The sequence below is a fragment of the Chelonus insularis genome, unplaced genomic scaffold (genome assembly GCF_013357705.1).
Source record: "Chelonus insularis isolate UGA/USDA-ARS -01 unplaced genomic scaffold, ASM1335770v1 contig_112_pilon, whole genome shotgun sequence".
NCBI classification, from domain to species: Eukaryota; Metazoa; Arthropoda; class Insecta; order Hymenoptera; family Braconidae; genus Chelonus; species Chelonus insularis.
This window is the reverse complement of record NW_023276353.1, coordinates 40,657-66,128: the sequence shown is the minus strand read 5'-3', so window position 1 is coordinate 66,128 and position 25,472 is coordinate 40,657. Positions and strand designations below refer to the sequence as shown.

The window sequence follows — 25,472 nt, the reverse complement described above, 5'->3', positions numbered from 1 at the left end:
TAAATAATCTGCTCCACAACAACATTCCATTGAGTGACGTCACTATTGTCCCAATTGTAAATGTTAATTACCTCTCTATTAAACAATAAACCTTCATCTTATTTAAATTTTCCTTTTCACTCTTACAAATCTAGGACAATACGTCATTCTATCGTGCTCTTATACTCCACAGGTATACATTCTACATACCTCTCCAAAAATATTAACATTACCTTGCTACTATGCTAAGTCTTATCCAGTTCATCCAACTCTGCATCAACTGATCTAACTCTTTATGATGAAAAGTATCAAGAAAATAGTGAATTTCGAACATAATTAACCATGGACGAATTGATCGGATAAAATATTGGCATCTAGCATCTAGGAAGAAGTATCTATTTAAATGACAACTTGATAGAAAAGTAACTGTACTTAGTGGAAAAGTAGGGATCTGGACAAATAGAGATCCCAGGAGTTATGGTCATGAGGGTGCAATAAATTATTGAAATAAAAACCCTCAATTCCCTAAAGCTGCTCACCAATTCCCAACATATGTTTTCTACCTTTTATAGCATCTTTCTTAATTTCACTTTTCTAGTGCTCAATTCTGTTCCATGGATTTCCAATGTGAAAATATCTAGTAATATTCTTTACTTGGCACTTCAGATCCAAATGTTTTGAAATAAAGAACATCATCAGGTGTGATTGAATATAAAACTAGATTCTTCTTATCAAATGTTATGACTTAAAGTGAATAACAAGTTTATGTTGCAGTGAATAAAGTTCATCAAAGATATCCACCACAGCACTGCAATTATTAAAAAAAATATTTTTTTATGTATTAATTGAATATAACAATTGTTTAGTCTCTTCTTTCTTTAAATTCATATAGAAGTTAACTCTAAATTTGATTGAATTTTTAGAGTGATTTTATTCCAGACCAGATGTAAAATAGATTTAAACACATTTTTTGTGATGCCCTTGAAAATTGCCAGAGATATGATAAAAAATTAAATACAAAAATTATAAATTTGTTGATGATCTACAAAAAAAGTTTTATTTTTTGATCACATTTTTCTCATAATCTAGCCGTTGGGTCACAACAAAGAAAAAGAAATAGCAAAAACTCAAGTTTCTACCTTTAGTATTATTCCATAGTTTAAATATGAGAAGTACAAAAAAAAGTTGTGGACAAAAATTAAAGATCCACTTATTTTAAATAAAAATAGTTATTACCTTTTCTTAACTATCTCCCATAGTTAAGCTAGAAAATGAGATTGAAGATAGAAAAAAACTTACTGATAAATCTAACGACTTGTCTCATATTTGTTGAAATGTTGCTGTTGAACTATGGGAGATATAAAACAGTCTAACAGATCTTTAATTGTTGCTCAAATATTTTTTCATATTTCTTATGGTTTAGCTGCAAAATGATCATACACCTGGAAAAATATTAAAAATCAGTTCTCTGTGTCAAATGATATTCTCCATCTTCATCGTTATTTTTTAACTGTATTGTAAGAGATACAACAAAAGTTGAAGATCTTTCAATTTCCTGTAGAAAAGATTTCTTGATTTTATTCCCTTCTTATTCCTTACGGTTTAGCTCTAAAGTACCACTAAAACTCAAAGAACGCTGGAATTTAATTTTTTTTAAATTTTGGTACTTTTACTGGTATTTTGCAACTTCACAATAAGTAATTGAAAGTAGAGAGTGATAATCTTTTTTACATAAAATTGTATCTACTACAATTATCATTAACTTCCCAGTGGGAAGTTATAGAAATGGGTCCGATTTTGCGAATCCCGAATTTTGATATATCTCCACGTTTTAAGGTCCCCAGAGTCGAATACGATCGTTTTCCAGTGGACGTCTGTGTGTGTGTATGTACGTATGTACGTATGTGCGTGTGTACGTATGTACGTATATGTGCGTGTGTACGTATGTGCGTTCGGAATTATTTTTCGCCTCGATTATCTCGAGAACAAAAAATGATATCAATGTGGGACCAATTGCATTCGACGCGTAATTATGTAACTTAGAACTAATTAAATATTCAGCGAAATCGGTTCAGTCATTTTTTTTGCAGAACCAAAAAACTAGCAAAAATGGAAAATGACCTAAATTTCTCAATTTATAAATTATACCATTTTTTAGACAAAATTTCGAAATCTTTAAAAAAACTGAATATTAAATGATTAGAATACTTGTATGAAAATATGGCGACAATATTGCATCGAAAAAAAAAATTTTAAAAAACAATATCAGCAATGAAAGAATTTTAAACTCGTGTCAGGATTGAGAAAACAGCATTAAAAACGCTATAATAGTCAATAATAATTGTCAATAATATGGAATTGTGTTCATAACAATTGAACATTGTTACTAACAAGTGATTATTGATTATAGTAATATTTAAATAATAAGTTTTAAATTGTTGTAAACAATAAAAATAGGGACCCTTTCTATATATACAGTATATGAGTACTTTTAACGTATAATTTTTTCTTTTACGAAAAAAATGTTACCAACCGTATGACATAAATGAAAACGTGCTTTTTTGTTTATAACAATGAAATTTGTTGTAAATAATGAAGAAAAAGATCTATGAGGTATATTCGAATTCTTCTAACGCATAATTTTTTCTTTTACTGAAATAAAGTAACTAACCATATCAAATGAACAAAAACAGACTCATTTCGTTTATAACAATTCCATTTGTTATAAAGAATGGAAACGGGTTCTATTCGAATTGTTTTTTCATTTTTTCCACTGGGAAGTTGGTCGTGTGGACCTTTCGGGTCGCACCCAGACCACTGCAGAGCACTGATATTTTAAAACTTTTTTTGTGTTTCTGATAGTTTTGCGGAAAATTGTAAAAAACTTAATTAATATATAATAAATATCTTTAACTATTATATATTTATTCTCCACTAACTTGTTTAAAAATTTCCATATGATTAATAACTAAATCAGTTTATTTTTTTTTAGCAAAATCATGATTTAAAAAATGTTTTTTTTTTCATTTTTGATAAAAACATTTCGTAACTAATGTTCCATAATTTATTACAAATTTTGTAGCTAAATAAAATTTTAGCAATGATTAGACGTTTAATTTAGCAGGCAAGAGTAAAGTAAACAGATTGTAGATATTGATGATATATACAAGAATGACTTAAGCAAAGAAAAAAAACAAATAGAAATAATTAAAATTATCCAAACAAATCTTAACGTTATACGCTTAGAGTTGATTCTGTTGACTTATCACGATTTATTGGTTTTCTTCTTGCACTCGATGTTTCCAGATAAATTAAAATTCTGTTTGCATCGATGCTTGAATTAAAATTGAATTAAAAAATAAGGTAAGTAACGCAAACTAATTTAACTTAATTTATATTTTTTACAAAAATTTCACAAGAAAGACTCATTATGAACTAATTGAAAGAAGTAATAAATATTTCTTTACATTAGTCAGATAACTTGAGTAATAGAAATTGTTTGAAATAACTGAAAATGTCAAAAAGATGAGTAAACAAAAAAAAAAGATAATTAAGAAAAATATTGCTTACTTCACAGACAAAGGGTGAGAAAAATCAAAAAATCACTTTCGATCCAATTTTTTGTAATTTATTCGAAAACTATGGCGGATATAAGAAAAATTATTTCAATAAATAGTAAGATTTTTTAATTTTACACAAATAAAATTTCGTAACTTTATCTTCTATCTCTCATAGTTTAGCTTCAAAATTTTAATAAAAGCAGAAATATGATGGAATATGATTCAACAATTTATTTGTCACATTTATCATTTTACAATTAAACTAAAAAAGATACGGAGTAAAGAATAATGACCATATTTATAGAAAATTCAATGCTCTTGCACTTTTTTACAAGACTTTTCCTTTGTACTTCTTATAATTTAGCTGAAAAATGCTGATCAAGAATACAAAAGTGTTAAAACTCATCAAGAAATAACTTCTTCATCTTCATTACCATTTAGCAGCTTAACTATTAATGCTAAGAGAAAAAATCTTAGAACCTTTATGATGTATAATTTAAATAGCTATATTTTTTGTTTTTTTATTTGTTTTTGCATCTCTCGTAGTTTATGAGATAATCACATAAAACTATAACAGAAAGTAACTTTATCAATGTTAACAATCCATTTATTTATATTCTTTTGCAAAAATTAAACCAAGAATTAAATATCAGTGCTCTCCAGTGGTCCGGGTGCGACTCGAAAGTTCCACACTACTCACTTCCCAGTAGAAAGAATGATAAAATTTATCTAGTTCACCATTTCTTTCAGTTTTTTGATTCTGCATAAAAAATGGCTGGATCGATTTTGCTGAAAATCTAATCAGTTCTAAGTTGCATAATGTTATTTTTTGTTCTCGAGATAATTGAGTCGAAAAATAATTCCGAACGCACATACGAACGTACGAATATACGAACATACGTACATACACACACAGACGTCCACTCAAAAACTATTGTATTCGACTCTGGGGACCTTGAAACGAGGAGATTCGTCGAAATTCGGGATTCGCAAAATCGGACCCATTACTATAACTTCCCACTGGGAAATTAATAAATATTGTTTTCTTTCAAATAAAAGAAAAAACCATCCACGGAAGCAACAAGAAGAAAGCCTTTACTCTTATGATGTATCACAATGTCTTTAAACGCTTTTAAAAGACAATTTTATAGCCCTTTAAAACAAAGGTACATTGGTAAGTAAAAAGAGAAAAAGATAATTGAGTATTTGATGATAGGGTATACAAAAAAAAGTTCTCTCTATGTATAACGGATGGATAAACTTGTGTAGCCGTTTATTGTCAAGACACACGTCGCTATATAGCATAGCAGTAGGTAACGTATGAATACCTAATGTTCCCCTCTTCACAATTAAATTCGGACAATATGTTTTGTTTCGTTGTACAACACATACTCTCTTGGTTGAATAGAACAAAGTAGGGATAACAAAAAGGGGAGATTTGTCGCTTATGTATCGATACAGTGGTAGTTCAAACATCTTTTAACATAAATTATTGGAATTATAATTTTTCCGCACTAGTGCAGCAAAGTATGATCAAATAATAAATAATTAATAATTGTTTGTTCAGGAGATAGTGATATAAATAGACTTTTGTAAACTATTAAAATAAAATATGATGAATTAGTAAAAGAATCAATTGTTTTCCGTACTAGTGAAAGAAAAATTGATCTGAAAGCTAAAAAGAAATTAAAGGTGACTTTTTATACTGTAGTTATGGAAAGTCATGGAATCAAAATAATACGTTACGTTTCTTGAATTAGTGCAGTAAAATGTTGTTGAAAACTGAAATTATTGACTGCTTCCCGCACTAGAACAGTAAATTGTAATAAAATAGTAAAATAACTGGTTATTATCAAGACACACATCGTTATTTAGTAAAGCCGTACGTAACGTATGAATATCTTATGTTCCCCTATTTACAATTAAATTCGGACAATATGTTTTGTTTCATTGTATAGTCCACACCCTCTTGGTTGAGTGGATCGAAGTAGGGATAACAAAAAGGGGGGATTTGTCGCTTATGTATCGATACAGTGGTAGACCTAGCACCCTCTTATACACATTGGGGTTGAATATCATTCGTGAGTGTTAATCTCACGCTAACCCACAAATCCACACATCAAGTGCTAACTTAATATTCTTACAGATTACATTCAAGTTCAAACATCGTAATAATTGCTTTTTTCCCGTCCTTAAACCAGAAATCAACCCCAACACATCTTATTATTTCTCTGGGCGTATTTCTTTAGGGAACGACTTTGTAGTGATGCTTCATTCTCATAGTGATTCAAGGTCGACATTTTACGCTTATAAAGTTAAAAACGGTTTAGTATTTAATGTGCCTTCTCAACAATTGGAGACCTATACAACCAGTTAAGTGGAGAAAAAGAGGAACTTGTAAACAATTTCCTAGAATTAAGTTTTTTGTAATTATCTCGTCAAATCTAAAAGACAAGGGAAAGATCTTTAAATTTTACAAAAAATGGTTCTTATACTGTCCCTTCTGTCTTATATAGTTTTGTTTTAAAATGAATATGAGAAAAAAATAATAGATTTTTAACATTTTTTGATTTATGGTAATTTTACAGCTAAACTGTAAGTGATACAGAAAAAAGTTTTAAACAGAAGATAAAAATCTATTTTGTAATACATATGAAAGGCTGTAAGAGTTTTCCTTCTATCTATAAAAGTTTAGTTACAAAATTACAAATCAAGTTTTTATGCAAGCGATTTTTTTTTATTTCTATTGTCATTTTCCAGCTGGACTATGTGAGACACGAAAAACAGTGTAAACAAAGATTAAAAAGCTCCAAATTACACAAAAAAAGGTTTTATGATTTGATTTTTCACTTTAATGGTTAAGCTAAAAAGTAACATTGAAAGTGGGCCATTGTCATTTACAATAATCCATTAATTTCTATCATTGTCTCATGTTCATAACCATCCAATCATTAAACAATGAAAAATATAACTCAAATTGTAAGGATTTTTCCCTTACAAAATTTTACGACCTCTAATGTTTATTCTAACCATTTTTTCGGCACCTGTCATAGTTTTCGTGATAATAATGAAAAAGTTACTTTGTCAGCTAGTCTTCGTACTAATTCTTGCTTTATCGTCATAACTTGTTCTTCCAAAGCAAAAAAAAAATTTCTCAAATCATCACAATTAACGCATCTCTCTAATAAACCCATAGTTCTCAACCCCTCTTACACCATAATTTACCATTAAACACTCAGAAACGTGATATAAAGCCTTATAATAGACCCAGTAGTCGTAACAACTCTTTATGTCATTAACTGTATCACAACTCCATCTACCAACGGATTGAATTTAAATCTGATATTTCCCCTTTCTAGCGCCTGTCCTTCATTTGAGACAATTGAGTGCATTGCGCTTGCGTAAGCACTTGATGTTACCATCTCGGTTACTCTTAACCCGAATCGACAAAACGCGGGAACGAATTCGCGACAACATGAGGAACTCAAAACTCTTCATTTCTCAGTTGCGTGTTAGTTGTTGAAGCAACCAATGAACAACAGTCTGGTTGAGTAACGTAATTGGCAAAACCATGCCCTCATGAGGTTCTATTGGATAGTAAAAGACTGTTGCTACGGCAACAAACTCCGCCCGCATTGCCAGTCACTTGTTTTGGTCTCATGGTAGAGAGGGGGGAGGAATCCAAATTCTAGGTAAGTTTCCCTCTAGGGCGGGAACTCGAGGGAACCACTTGCCTCGGCACTTTCGACCTCGACACATCGGCTCCAAGGTGTCTTAGGTACGATCCGTCGTCAGAGTGTTGTTGAAAGAACTTCTTAATCCGGATTTATGTCAGTTGCTTGTTTTAGTGATTGTGAGAATATCTCTATAGACAAGTGATTTGATAATTTGTTGGTGTTTTGGTGTGATTTTGACTAAACGATTTTGTTTGTTCACACGTGATCCAGTTACGTCTCTAGTTAGACGTTTACTCTATTTGATAATATTACGGCCGAATCATTGAGCTGGATTATCAACGAACCGCCGGCAATTTTATAAGGTAAATATTTGTTTTTTCTTTAAAATTTCATTGGAAAAATGGTTTTTGGAACAAATTCATTTCTCTTAAGAAAACGCGTCATTTAGTGTAAATCATCTGTACTTCAGTGAAGTGAAAATTTTACAAAAAAAGAGGGATTCAGCCAGTTATAGTCGTCATCTTTGCTGTGAAAATGTTTGCTTTTGTGATATTTTGGATATTTTTTTCGGATTTAGCCGACCCAGTTTCCTTTTAATTTTTTTTAAAAATTAACTCCTGATATTTTGATCGCTGCTTTTCAGGTAAATTATAAGAGATACGGGATAAATTTACCTCTACATTTAAGTGTAGGTATCATTTTTACGCAAAATTTAATGTTCTCTAGAGATAGAAAAAAATGTCAAGAATATTTTCTTGTGTCAAATTTGATGCTCTTCAATTTTAATTAAAAACTGTTTTCTGTATCCTTTATAGTTTGGCTACAAAATAAAAATAAATACGGAAAAATATCGAAAATCACTTTTTTGATTTTGAGTTTCATGATAAAAAATAGTAAACGAAAACATAGAAGCTTTTATATACAAAATTTGACGATCTTTATTTTTTAGTAAAATTTTTTTTTTTCATATTTTTTGTCGGTTACGAAATAATTTCAATTAATTTAATTGAGGGTCTAATATTACAATTAATTTTAAGTAACCTTGATTACATTTTCGCAAATTCCTAAATACTTCCACCAGTGCTATATTGCTGGAACTGCATCATTTTTTTTCTCAATTCCACGTAATAACTCGAATCAATATACAACTGAATGCACGAGTTTAGTGTAGTCGTAATATCCAGTCAAATGTGATAAATACAAAAGCTTTTGTGTGTCGATATTTAAAATAAAGAATAGAAAAGGTTATCAGTTGAATATTCAGGTGGCCAAAATAACAATAATGCTACTAATATATCTTCAATGGATCAATTGTGAAGAGAATACCAATGCGGACAACGGTATAAAGCAGGCAAAAAAAAATCATACGACAAACTAAGTGTAAAGTTTCAATGTCTGAATAGAGAATAGTCACAAAATCCGTCGGTTGAAAATAGAATGAAATAGTATGGGTCGAATTTAAGCACAAGGAGATCTCTTTATGTGTGAAAAGTGTGTCTAACAAGAGGAAGAATAAACCCGAAGGAGGGATTTTAAAACGGAAATCGGTAACTCTAATCTTTCTCTTCGATATTATTAAAAATCAATTCTCTTTATTTACTGTTAATTTGCAGTTAAACGAAAGCAGATACGAAAAAATACTAAAATGAAAATTAAAGGCTTTGAAATTCTGCACAAAAAAGGTTTTACATTTTATTCTTCAGGTCTCATAGTTTTGCTACAAAATACTAATAAAGATGGCAAAGTAATTTCTTAACGATGTTTAATATTTTTTTCATCCTTAAAGTAACTTAACAGTTGAATTACGCGAAATACGAAAAAACAGGTGAAATAAAAATTAAAGGTTTTAAAATTTTACCCGAAAAATGTTTTTATATTTTTTTGTATCTATCACAGCTTAGCTGCAAAATACCAATAAAGATAAAAAAGTAATGTTATTGAAATTTTTCTGTCTTTATCATTATTTTACAGTTAATCTATACGAGTTATGAGATAAAACACAATGATTTTTTCTATGCAAAATTTAATTTGTTACAAACTTTATTTAACATATTATTTTTCGTATCTCTCAAAGTTTTCAAGAAAATCTTGATAAAGTATATTCTGGATTAGTTTTCCTAAAGATGAAATCTACAAGAAAACTGGTGTGGAATAGAATTGATAATAAATCGGTGGGGCTTTCAGGATAGTCCCTAAACATTCAATTAGCGCGTCCTAATCTCGGCAACAAGCATTACTTGTCAACAACCATTACTTCCAGCATCTTTCAGTGTCCCTTGTGTATATATATACAGTCACCCTGTCATCATATTCCCTTTCTTGTTTCATGACCCTAGACCTCGTTGACCGTCGCACCACCCCCTATTTTGAAGCTCGTCACCCCATCTCATGACCTACGTATCTATTAATCCTTACTCAATGACACTCAATGTTGGGGTTTGCTTTATTCAAGCTCATGCTAACCCTAAAATTCGTAACTACCACGCCTCAGGGTGGAAACCGACTCTTAAGAGAGACCACATCTTTTTTTTTTTAATGAATCCTCAAGATCAGTGACGTAATTGTATTAGTTTGAGGGTCTCTCAAGTGCTCTTTGGCCTTTTTTAGATTAACTACGGTGACATTTTGTCCCAGATTGATTGAATAACTATTAGAGTTTTAAGTTTGGTTTTTTCTTGAATTTACAGAGCCGGCGGAAACATGTGCGACGGTGCTACTTTTCCAGACTCACTTAGGAGTATGCAATGTTTGACTGGTGCATCTCCAAATTCTAATGAGGTTGGACCAATGGCGGTGGCCATTCCAAATACACTTGCGACGAATAAGAAACCACAGACAGAACATATCAAGAGACCCATGAATGCCTTCATGGTGTGGTCCAGATTACAACGAAGAAAAATTGCACAGGAGAATCCCAAGATGCACAATAGTGAAATCTCCAAAAGATTAGGTGAATACAAATGATTTATTATCTTTATTCAGACGTTTGTTTGGATTTTTTTCATTTTCTCGAAACTTTGATGAATGTTTCGGGAAGAAATAAAAAAAATTGTCCAACAGTTATTTGCGATTATTTTGTCAACTATCAGAGATTAACTATCAATGGATTCTAACATTGTTGTTATTTTTTATTGTCATTTCACAGTTCAACTATAACAGATACAGAATAAAGCATGGAAACCTTTTTCATAATAAATTAGAAGATCTTCAACCTTTATTTCAAACTTTCTAGTGTATCTTTTATAGTTTATCAAAAAATGACAATAAAAATACGAAAGTGTTAAAAAAATCATCAAAAATCACTTCAATCTCTTTATGATAATTTTGTTACTAACATATAAGAGATACGGAGTAAAGTATAATTATCATTTCTATAGAAAATTAAACGATCTTTAACTTAAATTAAAAATTCAAAAATGTTGTCTGAAACTTTTTCTCGCAATTCCCATAGTTTTCGCGATAATTGTAAAAAACTGTGTCTCAACTATCTTTTTTATTTCTTCGATAATATTTTGATTCACAATGAATCCCTTACCTTATAACTTTAGTCACTGGACCACAAGAAAAATAGTCCAATATCCTTCTTGTAATAATTGATGCCTCAAGATGAGAATATTAAAGAGAGAAATCGGATTGAAAGTAGGGTGGGACATATTCCCTTCAACGAGTATCTCTTTTTTTCTCGTATTGAGCGGCAAATTATTCGGTAGACTTGCGGCAAACGATAAAGAAAAAAGGCTTTTTAGCATGGATCCTCGATCGCGGTATAATACACATTAACAATACAGTACTCAGAAGCTCGCAGTGGCTCCCTCATTCCGTCTCGTTAATCGCACCAAAGACGAGGAAGAGGACGACATTTCCTGCACATACATTTATACATACGTTGTGAATTCATCAGGCGTGACGAGAAACGACCTAGCGAATAACGTAACGAAAGGCATTTCGGCATGGTATTTCCATCAAATACCCGGAAATCCACAAAGATACTCATCCCCGTAGTATTCTATTTCCAGCCACCCATTTTTGGTCCAAGATTCATCTCTCCGCCTCCAAAGACTATCTCGTCCTTGACGACAACGAATGAGGCGCAAGTATCGTATTCTCGCGCAAGCGCCCTCTACCCCCTTTACGCCCACGCTTTTAACCCCCTCTTTTCATTTATTTTTCAACCTTAATGCATACTAACTCTTGTGTTTAAGTGTTACAACTCCACTATGGCCGATTGAATTGCAATAATGCAAATAGGTTTGAATTTAAGCGCCATAATGTAATTGATAATCCCCCAACCCTCCCATCTAGAGGTTTCTAGAGTCGTGGGACTCATTTCAAATCTATTTGATGGATCATTCCAGTCTGTTGTGATTAAAGTTGCTTCTATTTAGGATTTAACACGTTTTCCATATTAATTTGAAGGAGAGAACTTAGCTCGATCACATTTGGTTATTCTGAGATAGATAGAAAAATTATGAGATGATTGGGAATGTTTATTAACAGTGTTTATAGAGTATCGTAAATTTAAAGTTCAAATATAGCTTGTTAAAAGACAACAAATGTTTGTTGATGTAAGATACAATTTAGTTATTTGTAATTATCTCGAAAACTATGAGAGATAGAAGAAAAAGTGAATACAAAAGTTGTATAAATTGAAATGTCATAATGAAAAGTTCCTTATACTTTCTCTGCTATCTTTTATAGTTTTGCTACAAAAGTCGAAAGAAAATAATATAAATTATAAAATTGAAGATTATTAAATTTAACACAACAAAGTTTTTCTAATTTTATTTTATATCTTGCATCGTTTAGCTATAAAGTATGCTGAAGACAAGTTATTAATTTTGGATTGATTTGAATGAAAAATAGCGAAAAATGACAATGGACCTTTTTGATGCAAAATTTAGAAATCTTTATTTTTTGTTGGATAGTTTTTTCGCATCTCTTACAGTTTACATGAAAAATAGTGATGAATAGGTAATAGAATTAAAAATCATAAAAAAATTACTTTTCAATCTTTAGTGTTATTTTATAGCATCAATTAGCTATCAAACATTTTTTTACTAACAACACCTGTTCTACTTTTTCAAGATACCTATTTCCCAAAAATTAAAAACTTGTTCCATCAATGAATTCATCACAAAAATCATTTTTTTACGGGTTTGTTAAATTTTCTTCCAAGCTCTAAATGTAGTAAAAAAATCTTTCAATTTGAAGAATAGTCCCTGCGTTTGCATAAATTCAAGCTTACTTTGGAATATGCCTTTTGTATTGTGCAAGTTAGGAAAAAGATAAAAAAGGAGCTTAAATTCATATACACTGCAGACGTATTTGATGAAAGAAATAGGGATTAAAAAGAGAAAAAAAGGGTTGGAAAGATTCTCGAGACTTGAAGCTTTTATCATGATTAAATGATTTTACCAATTGTCAGCATGATTATCAAGTGTCTGGCGCCATTTATTTTTAATATTCATTCATTAGTCTGTTTTATATTTCAATTCCAAATTCAAATTTACACCTGTTTTCTTTTTCCCTTTCTCTCTAGTCTCTCAAAAAGGTGGGCCCCATTTACATTTTCTTTTTTTTGTCAACTTAGCTATAAAATGTGAAACATTTCATGGAACATAAGGTATATATATATATATATATTCAGAGTCTTGAACATCCGGTGGGATCTACAGAACGAGAAAAAATCCAGACAACACGAACCTGCGACTCCTCGTCTATTGAATCGCTGTGAGGACAATGAGTACGCGCCTTTGTCACATAGTACAAAACACCACCCTACTATATGGCTACACGTGCTTATTTTCTTGAATGTATACGGGATTAAAAATGATCGTTTCCAATGTAAAATGTGTACACATATACTTGTAAGCATATTAAAATGTGTATGATATTTTTTTGGTTTTTTTACATCAAAGAAGAATTTTTAATTTTTGTTGTTTATGTAGTTTCTAAGAATATTTTTAAAAATACAGTAGGATGTAATTAAACTTGGAAAGTAGTAATTGAGCATTTATTCAGGTAATTAGATTAAGGGTTATGATTACGTTTGGTAGTCTAGAAGAATTTTCTCAAGTAGATTAAAAAATCGTCGACTTTTATGCAGTACGAGAAAAAGTTTATAACAAAAGTTAACACATTTTGAATTTTGCATGAAAACAGTCTTTTGAAATTTTCCTCTATCTTTTATGGTTTAGCTGCAAAATAGTAATAAAGATGGAAAGTAATTTTTTAACATTTACTTCTTTTTTTAAAAGTCATTTTGCATCTCAACTATGAGAGATTCAAAATAAAGTGTGAAGAAGTTTTTTTGTGTAAAATTCAGAAATCTCTAATTTTTATTTAAACCTTTATTATCCTATCTTTTATGTTTAGCTGCAAGACCGTTGTAAAGATGAAAAATGAATATTTTATTAGAAAATAATCTAAAAATTGATTAGCTTTAGATGGTGCTAGAACATAACCACCCCATGCGCCACCATACCGCGGCATTCATTAATTAATAGGCTTTGTACTTTAAACGATGTTAAATAAACGGCATTGTTCACTAGCGAAAGGACGGAAAGGTGGGCACTATTGTGTTAATGTTCGTAGCTTGCTTAATTCCTCAGTCTAAAGTACAGAACACTATAAAGCTCATAAGAGAAAGAAAGGGCAAAATTGTAGAAGTAAACCTCGAGAAGGGTAGAAAGTGAGCTGAGGACTACTAATACTTTCGTCAACGCTTTTGTTCTAAACGAACACACAGCACCCCCTACCACTCCTCCACGCCATGTTTTATTTTATTTTACCTGGAAGAAAAATTCCTATTGATTCGCTACTTGACACTATTGACCATTTTTTAAATATTCTTTTTATTCTCTTTTTTGAGATTATAATGCATTACTCAAGTGACTAATGTATACCTGGTATATTAAACAAAGGAAATAATGAAAAGCATTGTTGATTTGTAGTCGTATGCAGTAGTGTAACAATAGATTTGTGGTGTAGGTAACTTTGTATTGTATTGTGTTTGTATATCGACACATGGATGCCATTGTTACCAACATTCGCGTCTTCTACCGTTTATATTGTTGTTGACGACGCGAGCGAATTAACCACCGACGCTATTCTAGTATCGTATTTCAACTGTTTTCTGTTCGTGAGTCGTTAGACATTGTACGCGTTTTGTTTTGTCGCGTTTGCATACTAACAGAAAAGGTAATTAATTTTTCAAAGAAACAATCGACGACACAACAAGGTACAGGTCGGTTCTAAGACTTTCTTTTGTTTATTCGTGACTACAATCATTCAAATAATGCTGCAATTATTACAAGATGGCTTGAATAAGTTTGCTAATGGAATTTATTCAAATTATATGTTTGTTTTTTTTTCACGAAAATTGTGAGCTAGAAAGTTACATTGCCAAATGGAAAATATTCAGAGTAGATGAGAATTTTAGTAAATATTTTCACGATTGTTGAGAATATGTAGGGATAATGGAGAACAATGCTCTCATGCAGAATAAGAAAGGAAGTTGATTAAAATTTTGCGCAATTATCTTGTGAACTATAGGAGATTCGAAAAAAATTCAGATTATAACTTAAAGATCTTGCAATATTACATAAAAAAAGGTATTTATACTCGAACTCCTATTTTTAATTTTAATCGTAAAATAACCATAAAGGAAAGATAATGACAATAAACTAAATTTCCTATTGTTTTTGTCATTTTACAGCTGAACTACAAAAAATACGAAAAAAGTATTGAATACAAGAAATTAGTTTTGATACAACTCACTGTAAATTTCACCCCTTGATCTGAATTGAATGGCTGTTTAAATTATTCCCAATCATTTATACTAACTTGAAAAATATTTCCTGAAACACCAAAGCATCAACTAGCCTAATGAAACCAAAACACGTGAAACGAAAACTAATACTTGTTTATTATTAAAAATACTTTCAGAATTCAACTTTTTAATACATCATCTAAACATAACAGAACTTTTATAAATAAAAAATAACCCATTGACAATTTACAACTAATTTCCCAATTATAAATAATTAAAGAGCCATTTCTAAAATGTTTTTATTATCATAGTCGCGAATGATTGGCAGAAATACAAGATTACGTGTTATTTCACTCTCCCATATATATACATAATTATTTTATTTTTTTTGGTATAAATTTTGTTTTGTCATACGAGTTTATATAAACTCATTTTATTTTTCTACTGAATCGAATTGATTAAGCAAGCATGATAACTCCCTTTCGTGTACTGTGATTTCATGATTATGCAGGATGACGTAGCACAATTGCGATTTAACGAGGCTCAACCGAAGAGATCCAAAAGGACGTGACGAAGGAATATTCGTCACCCTGTGAGCGTATATTTTAGGGACATACAAAATATACATATGTACCAATTGTAATATTTAATAGGTTGAAATTAATGGAAATAATTGAATTATTTATATTTATAGGAGCTGAGTGGAAACTATTGCCAGAAAGTGACAAACGCCCATTCATTGATGAAGCCAAAAGATTACGCACAGTCCACATGAAAGAGCATCCCGAGTATAAATACCGTCCTCGACGTAAACCAAAGACACTGAGGAAGGAAGGGTATCCTTACAGCATTCCCTATGCTAGTGTGTCAATGGATGCTCTTCGAGCAGGTAGATAATGGCCACTTATTTATTGTCAATAGTTACTTTATATTGAGATCCATGAGAAGAAATCCGTCTTGAGCTCAGTTTTTTAAGATTATCTCGAGAACTATAAGAGATATAAAGGACAGTGTAGAATAAAGAATCAAAGCTCTTCAAATTTTGCATAAAAAATATTCCTACTCTTGAAGATCTTCAACTTTTGCTCAGAACTTTTTTTCATATGTCTAATAATTAACGAGATAATTTACACTTAACTGAGATAACGCTTTTATAATTGCATGAAATCACTAATTAATAATAAAATCTTCACTTACACATAAAAAAATTATAGTTTACTGTCTATATCATGCTCAATGCTTTTTTTTTAATCAATTAATCGACTCTCTAGTCATAGATAGAATTTCCATAACCACTTACAAAAACCATACTGTTCACAAATTTTATTTTTATGGAATAATTTTTAAATAATTTTAATTTTATTTTCGTGTTTAAAAAATTAGTTCAATAATAAGTTTTGAGTTGGGTTTGACAACGGAAATTTGATCATTTGCATGATAAACATACACCTGTTCACAAATAAAAGAATGTTTGCGTAAGGTTTTCGAGTTAAATTGAAATTTAGGGTGTTATATAAAAATTTTTTTTCTCCTTTTCACATACATTTTATTATTAATTCAGTTTAATTGATAAATAGCACGTGGACCTAAGAACTGAATAATTATTTTTCAATATCTATTTCTGATATAGAACATCAAACTATTGATTATCGAAGAAGTAATTGTACGATTTTTGACGTGTTAACAACAAAAATGAGAGAATTTAGTATTTATTAATTTTTTTAAATATCGATTGTCCACAATCGATTCATTTGCAATTTGATTGTAAACAATTGATACGACGATTGACAAAAAAATTAATATTTTTGTAAAAATGATTTTTTTCTTGAAATTTACTATAAATTTAATTTTTTCTATCGAAATCAAACAATCGATCATTCTGATTTGATATTTCGAATGATACTATTATCTAATAATGTGTGTCGTTATAATAATTAAAATAAAAATAAAGTCGTAAACACTTGCTCAAGCAATAAGCAGAGCAAATATTAATACGAAGAAATGTCGTAAAATATAAAAATAACGATGTGATGCACGTGTCAGGAAGATAATTAAATATGAGGCGTAAAATTGAATGGTTTGTATTTGTAATTAAAGGGATGGCTGGTGGAATGGGTCAAGCAGGGATGAGTACTTATTACGGACCAGCAGCAGCAGCAGCTTATGGACCTCTAACCAGCATGGCCGCAGTGGCTGCCGCTGCCCAGCAGTCTGCCGCTATGTCCGCTGGCCTCGGGGCACCTGGCCAGGTGAGTCTTTCTTTTATCTACAATACTTATAGGAACAGTCACTCCTCCTTCTCCTTTTAAAAGTGTCCCTGAATAGCTAAAACCCAACACCTCGATACTATTGCTTCTATTCTATTCGTCAAGATTTTTCGTGGAATTTCTCTCTCCCACTTGCTGGTGTTCTTCTCTTGGAATCCCCGTGCTCTTGGAATTTATTCTAAAGCATTTTACCATAACTGTGTTGGGTCTCGCTTTGACAAAAGAAAATCCCATTGAATACCAGGAGAATTGAAGAATACAACAATGTCTAAAGAACGTTGATGTTTAGAAACCTAAATTTATTTTATGGTACATCATTCAGTGCGGGTGCAAACGTCAATCCTTGACCTAAGAATTTTTCAATGAAACCTTCTTACAGGCCATTCTTAAAGTCCAAGAATGGTCGACATGATAGTTTCCCATCTTGTCAATAATCCTCTCAATCTTTTTTATTTTAGGTACGTGTCATATTGAATATTGTGCCCATTTGTAATATTGTTTTATGACCATTTTTACATCGGTTTATTTTCTCCTGCAATATAATCATTTAACAACTTTGTTCAAGGTGATTTAGGCGTCCTCAAATACTAGAAAGACTCATACATATTTTTTATTCTCTACGTCATTTTCACGATCTGATGTCATCAATTTAGGATGTGCTATTTTTTATTGATATTCATCGTTCGAAATTCATCAATCGATTGAAGCGCATAGATGAGAATCTGAGTATAAAATATCAAATTTTTTGTGGATCAATTTATTAATTGATAAAAAGTTACATTTTTGGAAGAATATAAATTTTTTATCAGCAATTTTCTATTAATATTGTGATGATAGTACTTATTTTTGGAATTGAGAATTTTACGAGGGAAAAAATAATTTTATTTTACTAAAATAGATTGTGATTTCACTACTGTACCGTCTCATTGAGTGACAAAAATTCTTTGGTTTTTAAGAAATAAATTCATTTTTGACTACAAAATCATTTGTTTTAGTATTAATTGAATAAATATCTATCATTGACTCTCGAGAAAAATCTGTCAAGACGAGAAACTTGATTTTTAAACAAATTTTTATTTTAAAACATAATAATAGAATTAAAAAAATTTGTAAATTTCAAAATTTGATATTTTTTTGGAGATAACAAAAGAAAGTATGTGTTTGACCTTCGAGAATACTTATTGACTATTACAATTATCAGGGCACATTTTTTTACGTCTTTCGAAAACTAAAACGGACGAACTATAAAATTGTGTGTTTGAAAGTGTTTTCAGATAATTAGAGGCATTGTTATCGACGGGTAAAAATTTGTATTTCATTGTAAAGAGGATAAAAAAATTTCAAATAATTGCAGTGAATTTCAAATGTAACTTATAAGTCTACGTAATATAAATTTTCAAATGATGTGTATGAAATTATTCTAAAATAATTGAAAGCATTACAATCAACCAATGGAAATACATCTTGAATTCTATTGTAAGGTGGTATACTTCCCCAACTAGCGACCTGCTACTGTTGCTATACGTTACTCATATTATTCCTCTTCGTTTTATTTAATAAATATTACAATTTTAGTATATCATACATCACTTTTATTTAATAATTTACAGGTATAAATATACAGTTCATTTAATTAGAAAGCTATTATTGTTATTATAAAATATCTAATGGAAAATTCTCTTTTCAAGATTTTTCGTGTCAAATCATATTATTTGTTTTTTCTTTTATCATAATTATTTTCTATTGTGTAGCAATAAAAAAACTAATAACAGTCCGTTTTAGATTTTACTCGATTTCGAACTAGTAGATTAAAAACTTCAAAATCGAACATAAAAAAAAAATTGAAGTCTCTCAACTTTATTAGTTGTTAAAAATTTTCAAGAAAAGAAGCATAATAAAAAATTATGTTATGCATATTTTGAACCTTTTATGACCCTTTTTCACAATACTTGTCCTTACCAGCAAAAAAGAAAAGAATTTTTTTCCACGCTATTTATGATCAATTTTCTATGAAAATTTCTCTACATAAAACCGGTAGTTTCCGAAATGCCATAAATAAATACTTTTTCTCCCTCATTTAAAAACCACAAAATGTATATACATCTGGATCCAATTTTTAAAATCAGTAGTTTTTTTTATATCGTGTTTTATCGAATACTTTTTATTTATCAACAATCGATAGTTTGATAAATCGATTTGACCTCACAGATTTAATTCAAAATAAAGAATAAGTTTTATTTTCTGTTTCTTTTAAAATTTCTATTACTATTCCTTTTTTTAATTATTATTGCATTCCACTAAAATTTTTATTCATTTTTTATCTTTATATTCAATTCTCGAGCAAGTTCTTGTTTTATTATCTTTTATTGTTAATTGCGCAGTAAATTAAATGAAAATAGTGATTGGAAAAATCGATAAAAAAGTTAACTCATAGTATTTAAACTGTCGTGTCTATATCAGAATGAAATTAACATAGATTATTCATATCATCAATCGGCTTTCCAAGCGACGGTTAATTAACACAATCGACAGTTAAACTGTCAAGCAAACAATGTAGTCCCGGGTTTCATATGATATTATATTATATTCTTTCTATAGGTAAACATTTATAATAACATGTTCATCTTCAAATAATTGTAATCACAAATTGTACTTACGGTATGTTTAACTATTGATATAATTATGCCACTCTCTTAATATTCACTGAGTCCCATGGCACTGCAGTGGTTTACATTAAAAATAAAAGAAAAAGGCTTATTCGTAATTCAAAAGAACAGTAGATATTATTGGAATGTTTAAATTTGTTGGAAAAATGTACCTAGGTAAAGTGGTAAAATTCAGGGGGAAAATAGTATCAAACCCAGTTTTTGGTGATTATCTTGAAAACTATTTAAAAAAACGTCTTTTTTTCATCGTTTTTGAGATAATCGCAAAAAAGTCGCATAAACTCACAACCACAATGCGCACGGAATTCAAATGCAGTAAACAATTATTTTAATAAGAAATCATATATTTAACTTTCTCAAAATGTAAATTATTAAAAAAAAAAATTTATCATTATTCTCTTAAAGTAGATAAGAGAGAGGACCTTCTTTTCGATGTTGGATTGATGAATGATCTTATGAATGAATGAATGAACTTTTATTTATCCTTTTACAGACAAAGATTTTGATCACTTTCTATGATAATACAGTATCGTTATTTTGAAAAAGAATAACAATATGAAATTATAGTGAAATTTTATTGTCATTATTCTACTATCAAAATAAAAAATGGATCCTTAATCTTAAAAATAATTTTATTTTGGATTCAATATAGAAATATTTGAATGAATCACATTAATTGTTGAAATTAGAAAGAATTATTTCAACGATGGATTTAATTGAGTTACAATATTTCAAACTTTTGTGTAATGACACGTAGGTCATTTGAATGAGTTTCAGTTGTTGTTTTGAAACGAGAATATTTTTGTAATTCAACTGTATATAACTGATTACTGAAGAATGTATTGAGATGCTAAGAATTTAAAGGTCAGATTTCTCTTACTTGTAAAAACGGAAAATATATCATCAATTCGTCATGAATTTTATTGAAAACTAATAAACATATATTTCAGTTAGTTATGAATTCGAACAAATTCGCCAAGAAAATGAATTTATTCGTGATTATTTTAGAAACTAAGAGAAATATAGAAAAATATTTAAAACGAAGATTTTTCAATTTTACATTAAAAAGGTTCTTTGATTTTTTTCTCTATTTTTAATAGTTTAGCTGAAAAATGACAATAAAGATCAATTCTTTTTATGAATAATTGACTATCAACAATACCTCCATGTTTTTCATCATTTTGTAGCTAAAGCACAAAACTTAGAGCACAAAATGTAAGAACCATTTTTATACAAAATTTAAAGAGTTTCAATATTTCTTTCTCTTTTTTTCTCTACGAAACACCATCAACCACAATTGACCTCAACATTGCAAATAAATTTTACCAAACTTTCTAAAACAAAAAAAAGAAACATCTTGCATTCATGAATTTGGCTCAATTTAACTCATAACAAAATCACCAAATAAAAAAGTTCGATAAAAGTTATCCTTTTATCACTGTGACAAAGGTAGCCAATAGCTATAAATTTAGTCACAGTCCTTGCTGGAAAGGAACGATAGTCCTCTCTCTCAAGAGTTAGTATTCCAAAAGCCAAAATAAAGAAGGTGTCTATATGAGTGTGCGGACTGTAAGATTGTAAAGGAAAAAATGAATATAGAAAGAGAAAGAAAAATATTCATAATTCTATAATTCGTTGAGATACCTTTGTCGATCCTTTGTCGGATCGTTAAGCGGCTTTGTCCAGTTGTATGATTTACACCAGTCTCGTTCTTCCTTCTTCCACACTTGCTGCTCTCTTCTCTACATCCAATTGATTATCAACTTCTTTTGGACCTGGCCAAAATTCTAAGGTTGTAGTCCGGTTTCTCTTCAAGTTTCTTTTGATTGCCACATTTACATATTTGCCTGAAATGTCATCCCTATATTGCAAGTATTTTCAAGATCCTATTTGCGGGCCTCGTAGAAGTCTATAAGAGAGCCAGGTAGGAAGACCCTTACTTTAGGATATTATTTAGAAAAGAATTTAACAGTTAATAAGACAAATATATTATTAAATGTTTACTCATCAAGATCTTGAGATGAACACTAAATGCTGTTGTTAACTTGAACACCTCATTCTCTGCTAGCAATTTCTGATGATGAGTTATTTGTTTGGTTCTGGTGTTTTGGTGATCATTAGAGGCAATAAGATAATATTAATTTGGCTTATTGATCATCTTCCCAGTTTCTTTTCAATGACTATGGGTATCGAAGGTTGTTATGATAAAAAAATTTGCTCTTTTGGAAAATGAGTTGTTAAATTTAAGATCTTTTTGTTCTAGAAAGTCTTGTGGAATAAATTGATGGACAATTATTACTTTTCATGATATGAATAGCTTTAGTGATTGAGCCCGTTTTCTTGCAGTATCTAAAGTTTATATGGCTCTAGTGGTTTCATCAACTGTTTTGATTTGACATTGAATATTGTAGCTGCTAGCTTATTTCGGATACAATTCGTAGATACTCATTAAACTAATGAATAATAATGTTTATAAACATTTTAATCAAAGTCTGAAAGAGTTTATCATAAGACAGTGATATTGAGCTTAAATGGGATTTTATTCAATTTTTCCATTCCTTGCTATCTTTATTATTATTTTACAGCTAAACTCTAAGAGATGTAGAATAATATTTTAAAATTTTTTTGATCGAGAATGAAAAAATTTTTAAACGGTTGAATTTAACCTGATCTTGATGCTGATAAATATGTTCTAACATGACATTCATTAAACGAAAACAAGCCATGTTTTACATTTTATTAAACAGCTTTATCTAGAAAGCAGTCAAAAATGATGGTATCAATGTAAAGTCATTTAACCTATTCAGGTGTTAATATCTATTATCCAATTATTTATCAAAAGAGATAATCTCATCTCTAGGTCAATCAAAAAATTGGGAGGGTCACTGGTAGCCTTCATCGGATCGGTTGGAATTTCATCCGTAATTAACTTCTAACGCCCCGTAGAGACTCAGCAGTTCGTGGTGCAAAAAGGATAGCTGACTCTGGCTAGAGAGAGAAAGAGAAATGGTCACGGCAAGCGGTTAATCGTTCATGAAAAGGGAACCCTCTTCGCACGTGAGAATATATTCAAGCACCCAACAACTTGTCCCATTCAAATATTGCACCAATTCTGCTACACTCATGCCTAATCCTTCAGATCTAAGTTTTTTTCTAATTATCTCGTAAACTATTTGATTTGGAGAAAATGCTTGAAATATAATTTGAAGGGTTTTAAGTTTTCCATAAAAATGGTCCTTAGACTTTTTTCTCTATCTCTCAAAGTTTGGTTGAAAAATGATAATAAACTTCAATAAATATTAGAAATTAATAACAAGCCATTTTCCCATCTTTATAATTATTTTGTAGATAAACTGTAAGAGATAGAAAATCTTTTTTATGTAAAATTAACAAATGTTTAACTTTTCTCTCAAGCTTTTTTTATATCTTCATTAGTTTACTCAATCATCACAAGAAAGTGACAGTATTTTTCATTTTACACCTTACTTTGGATTCAATCACAGTTCTTCCTCTCGTTAATTCTTTCCTGAAAAAAAGATCAGTCCACTTTATGATAGACGTCTAATCAATCTTAACAAATAATATCTTATGTTTTAGGTCGTGAGCTCAATGGATGCCATGAAATACTCAATGGTGGAAGCAGACAAATATCGAGCAGCCTACATGCCACCAAGCACCTTAACAATGTCGATGTATTCGGATCCAAAATATTTAGACACCAGTCCCAAGTATCTGGAACGAAGCTATTTAGATTCTGCTAAAGCTTATTTCGAGCAATCCAAACTTTACATGGATAAACCAAACATCAATGACTACAACAGAACTGGTTATGAAACCAACAAACTTTATGAAGATTCAAGTCCAATTCAGGGTGCTAATCGTTCACCAAGTTCGGATTCACCAGATATGATGAAGCAACACAGTGTTTCTGAAAGAACAGAACAGCACAGTTCATCAAGTGCTAGTGCAACATCAACTCCAACCTCATCAGCAGCAAGTCCTGGTGCTTCTATTCCTGCTTATTACCCTGGATCTGTCCAAGGTGGTGGTCTATTAGCACCACAGGTCAGTCAATATGGCGGTTATCCAACCACAGCGACTCCAGGAAACGATTTCCGACGTCCTCTGACCGTTATCTTCTGACCCGATAGAGCATAGCTTCAGTCTCTTGTAAGCAAATATCCAACTCTATAAATACATAGGTGTTTATCTGCCAATTATTGTTGTTAAATAGTTTATTTAAAGCTCCGTGTGTATCGTGTTTGCTTTTCTTGTTATATACAAGAAACTAAATATTTACTGAGCTACAGGGTTTAGGTCATACACTAGTGAGAACCCAAAGGTTGGAAACATATTTTTGGAGTTGCTATTTAAAAATGGCAATTTGATGTCAGGACCTGTTGTTTTGATTACCTTTTTTAATTGGCATTATTTATAGTTTTAACGTTCAGAGACTTTGCTTGGACTTGAAGATTTATTTAATGTTACTCGGAATTATTCAATCAACTGTAATAAACTATAAGGAGAAGACGATGAAGTTTAAGAAGCTTTTTTATGTGAAATTTAACGATCGTTAATTTTTGTTTGGAACTTTTTTCTCTATTTTTTGTAATTTAACGACAAAATTATGATAACAATAGAGAAATGATCAGAAGAAATTTTGCTTAATTTTAAAATTTTAATTGTAATTTTATGGCTAAACTTTAGCAAATAGAGATTTGAGAGTCAATACCTTTCGTACGTAAAATTGTATTTTCTACAAGCTTTGTTCGAACTTTTTTTCTGTATCTGTCACCATTTTTGAAAGAGTCATAAATAAATAACTTTTACAGCCTTATTTTCAACTTTTATTCAAGAATTCAAATTTTAATGTTCTTGTCGATATTGCTAAAAAAAATGAAACTGATCAAATTGTCATTTTTTAAATCTTCAATCACATCTACTAGGGTATGAAAAATCTTTTTATATCGAATCAAAAAACAAAGATAGCTCATTGTGATTTTTTTTTCAAAGGGATTCTCTTACAATACGAAGGGAAGTCGATGTAAATATTTACCTGTAGACTATTAAATAACTATAAATAGACATTTAGAAATTAATTAGCATTAACGAAATGTATTAAACAAAGCAAGATTGAAAAAACAAAAATTATCAAAACTTAAATGATTAAAAATCTCAAGTTATTATGTTTTCTTATGGAATTCATCATAAAAAGCTAATTTGTCATGCAAATGTAAATTCATAATTAAATAAACTATTATCTCAAGAACTAAAAAGAATATTTCTGTGCATATTTTGCTCATAAAGATTTTTGTAAATATTCTTAAAAAAATTAAATAAATAAAATGTTTGTATGTAGTAAGACATTTACATTATTCTGTTTATTTATTTGAATATTAAGCATAAGACTATTTCACAGCATATCATTAATTAGAAAATAAAAAAAAATGTAACATGAATTAAATATTGAATATGAGATAATTTTATGCTTTTATTTAAATAATCCAATCAATATTCATTGGCATAAATGAATAAATTATTAAACAATTACA

General features: G+C 30.1%; 1 protein-coding gene across 1 annotated transcript; it reads left to right on the top strand.

Annotated features, from left to right (window-relative positions):
* The first annotated feature begins 7,266 nt into the window (after positions 1-7,266).
* On the top strand, positions 7,267-25,034 carry LOC118070669 (transcription factor Sox-2-like). Its single transcript, XM_035089459.1, has 5 exons — positions 7,267-7,578; positions 9,904-10,166; positions 15,682-15,876; positions 17,085-17,236; positions 23,518-25,034. Exons 2-5 carry the CDS (start codon positions 9,917-9,919, stop codon positions 24,061-24,063), a joined length of 1,143 nt encoding a protein of 380 aa, XP_034945350.1. The 5' UTR covers positions 7,267-7,578; positions 9,904-9,916; the 3' UTR covers positions 24,064-25,034.
* Positions 25,035-25,472: the final 438 nt, after the last annotated feature.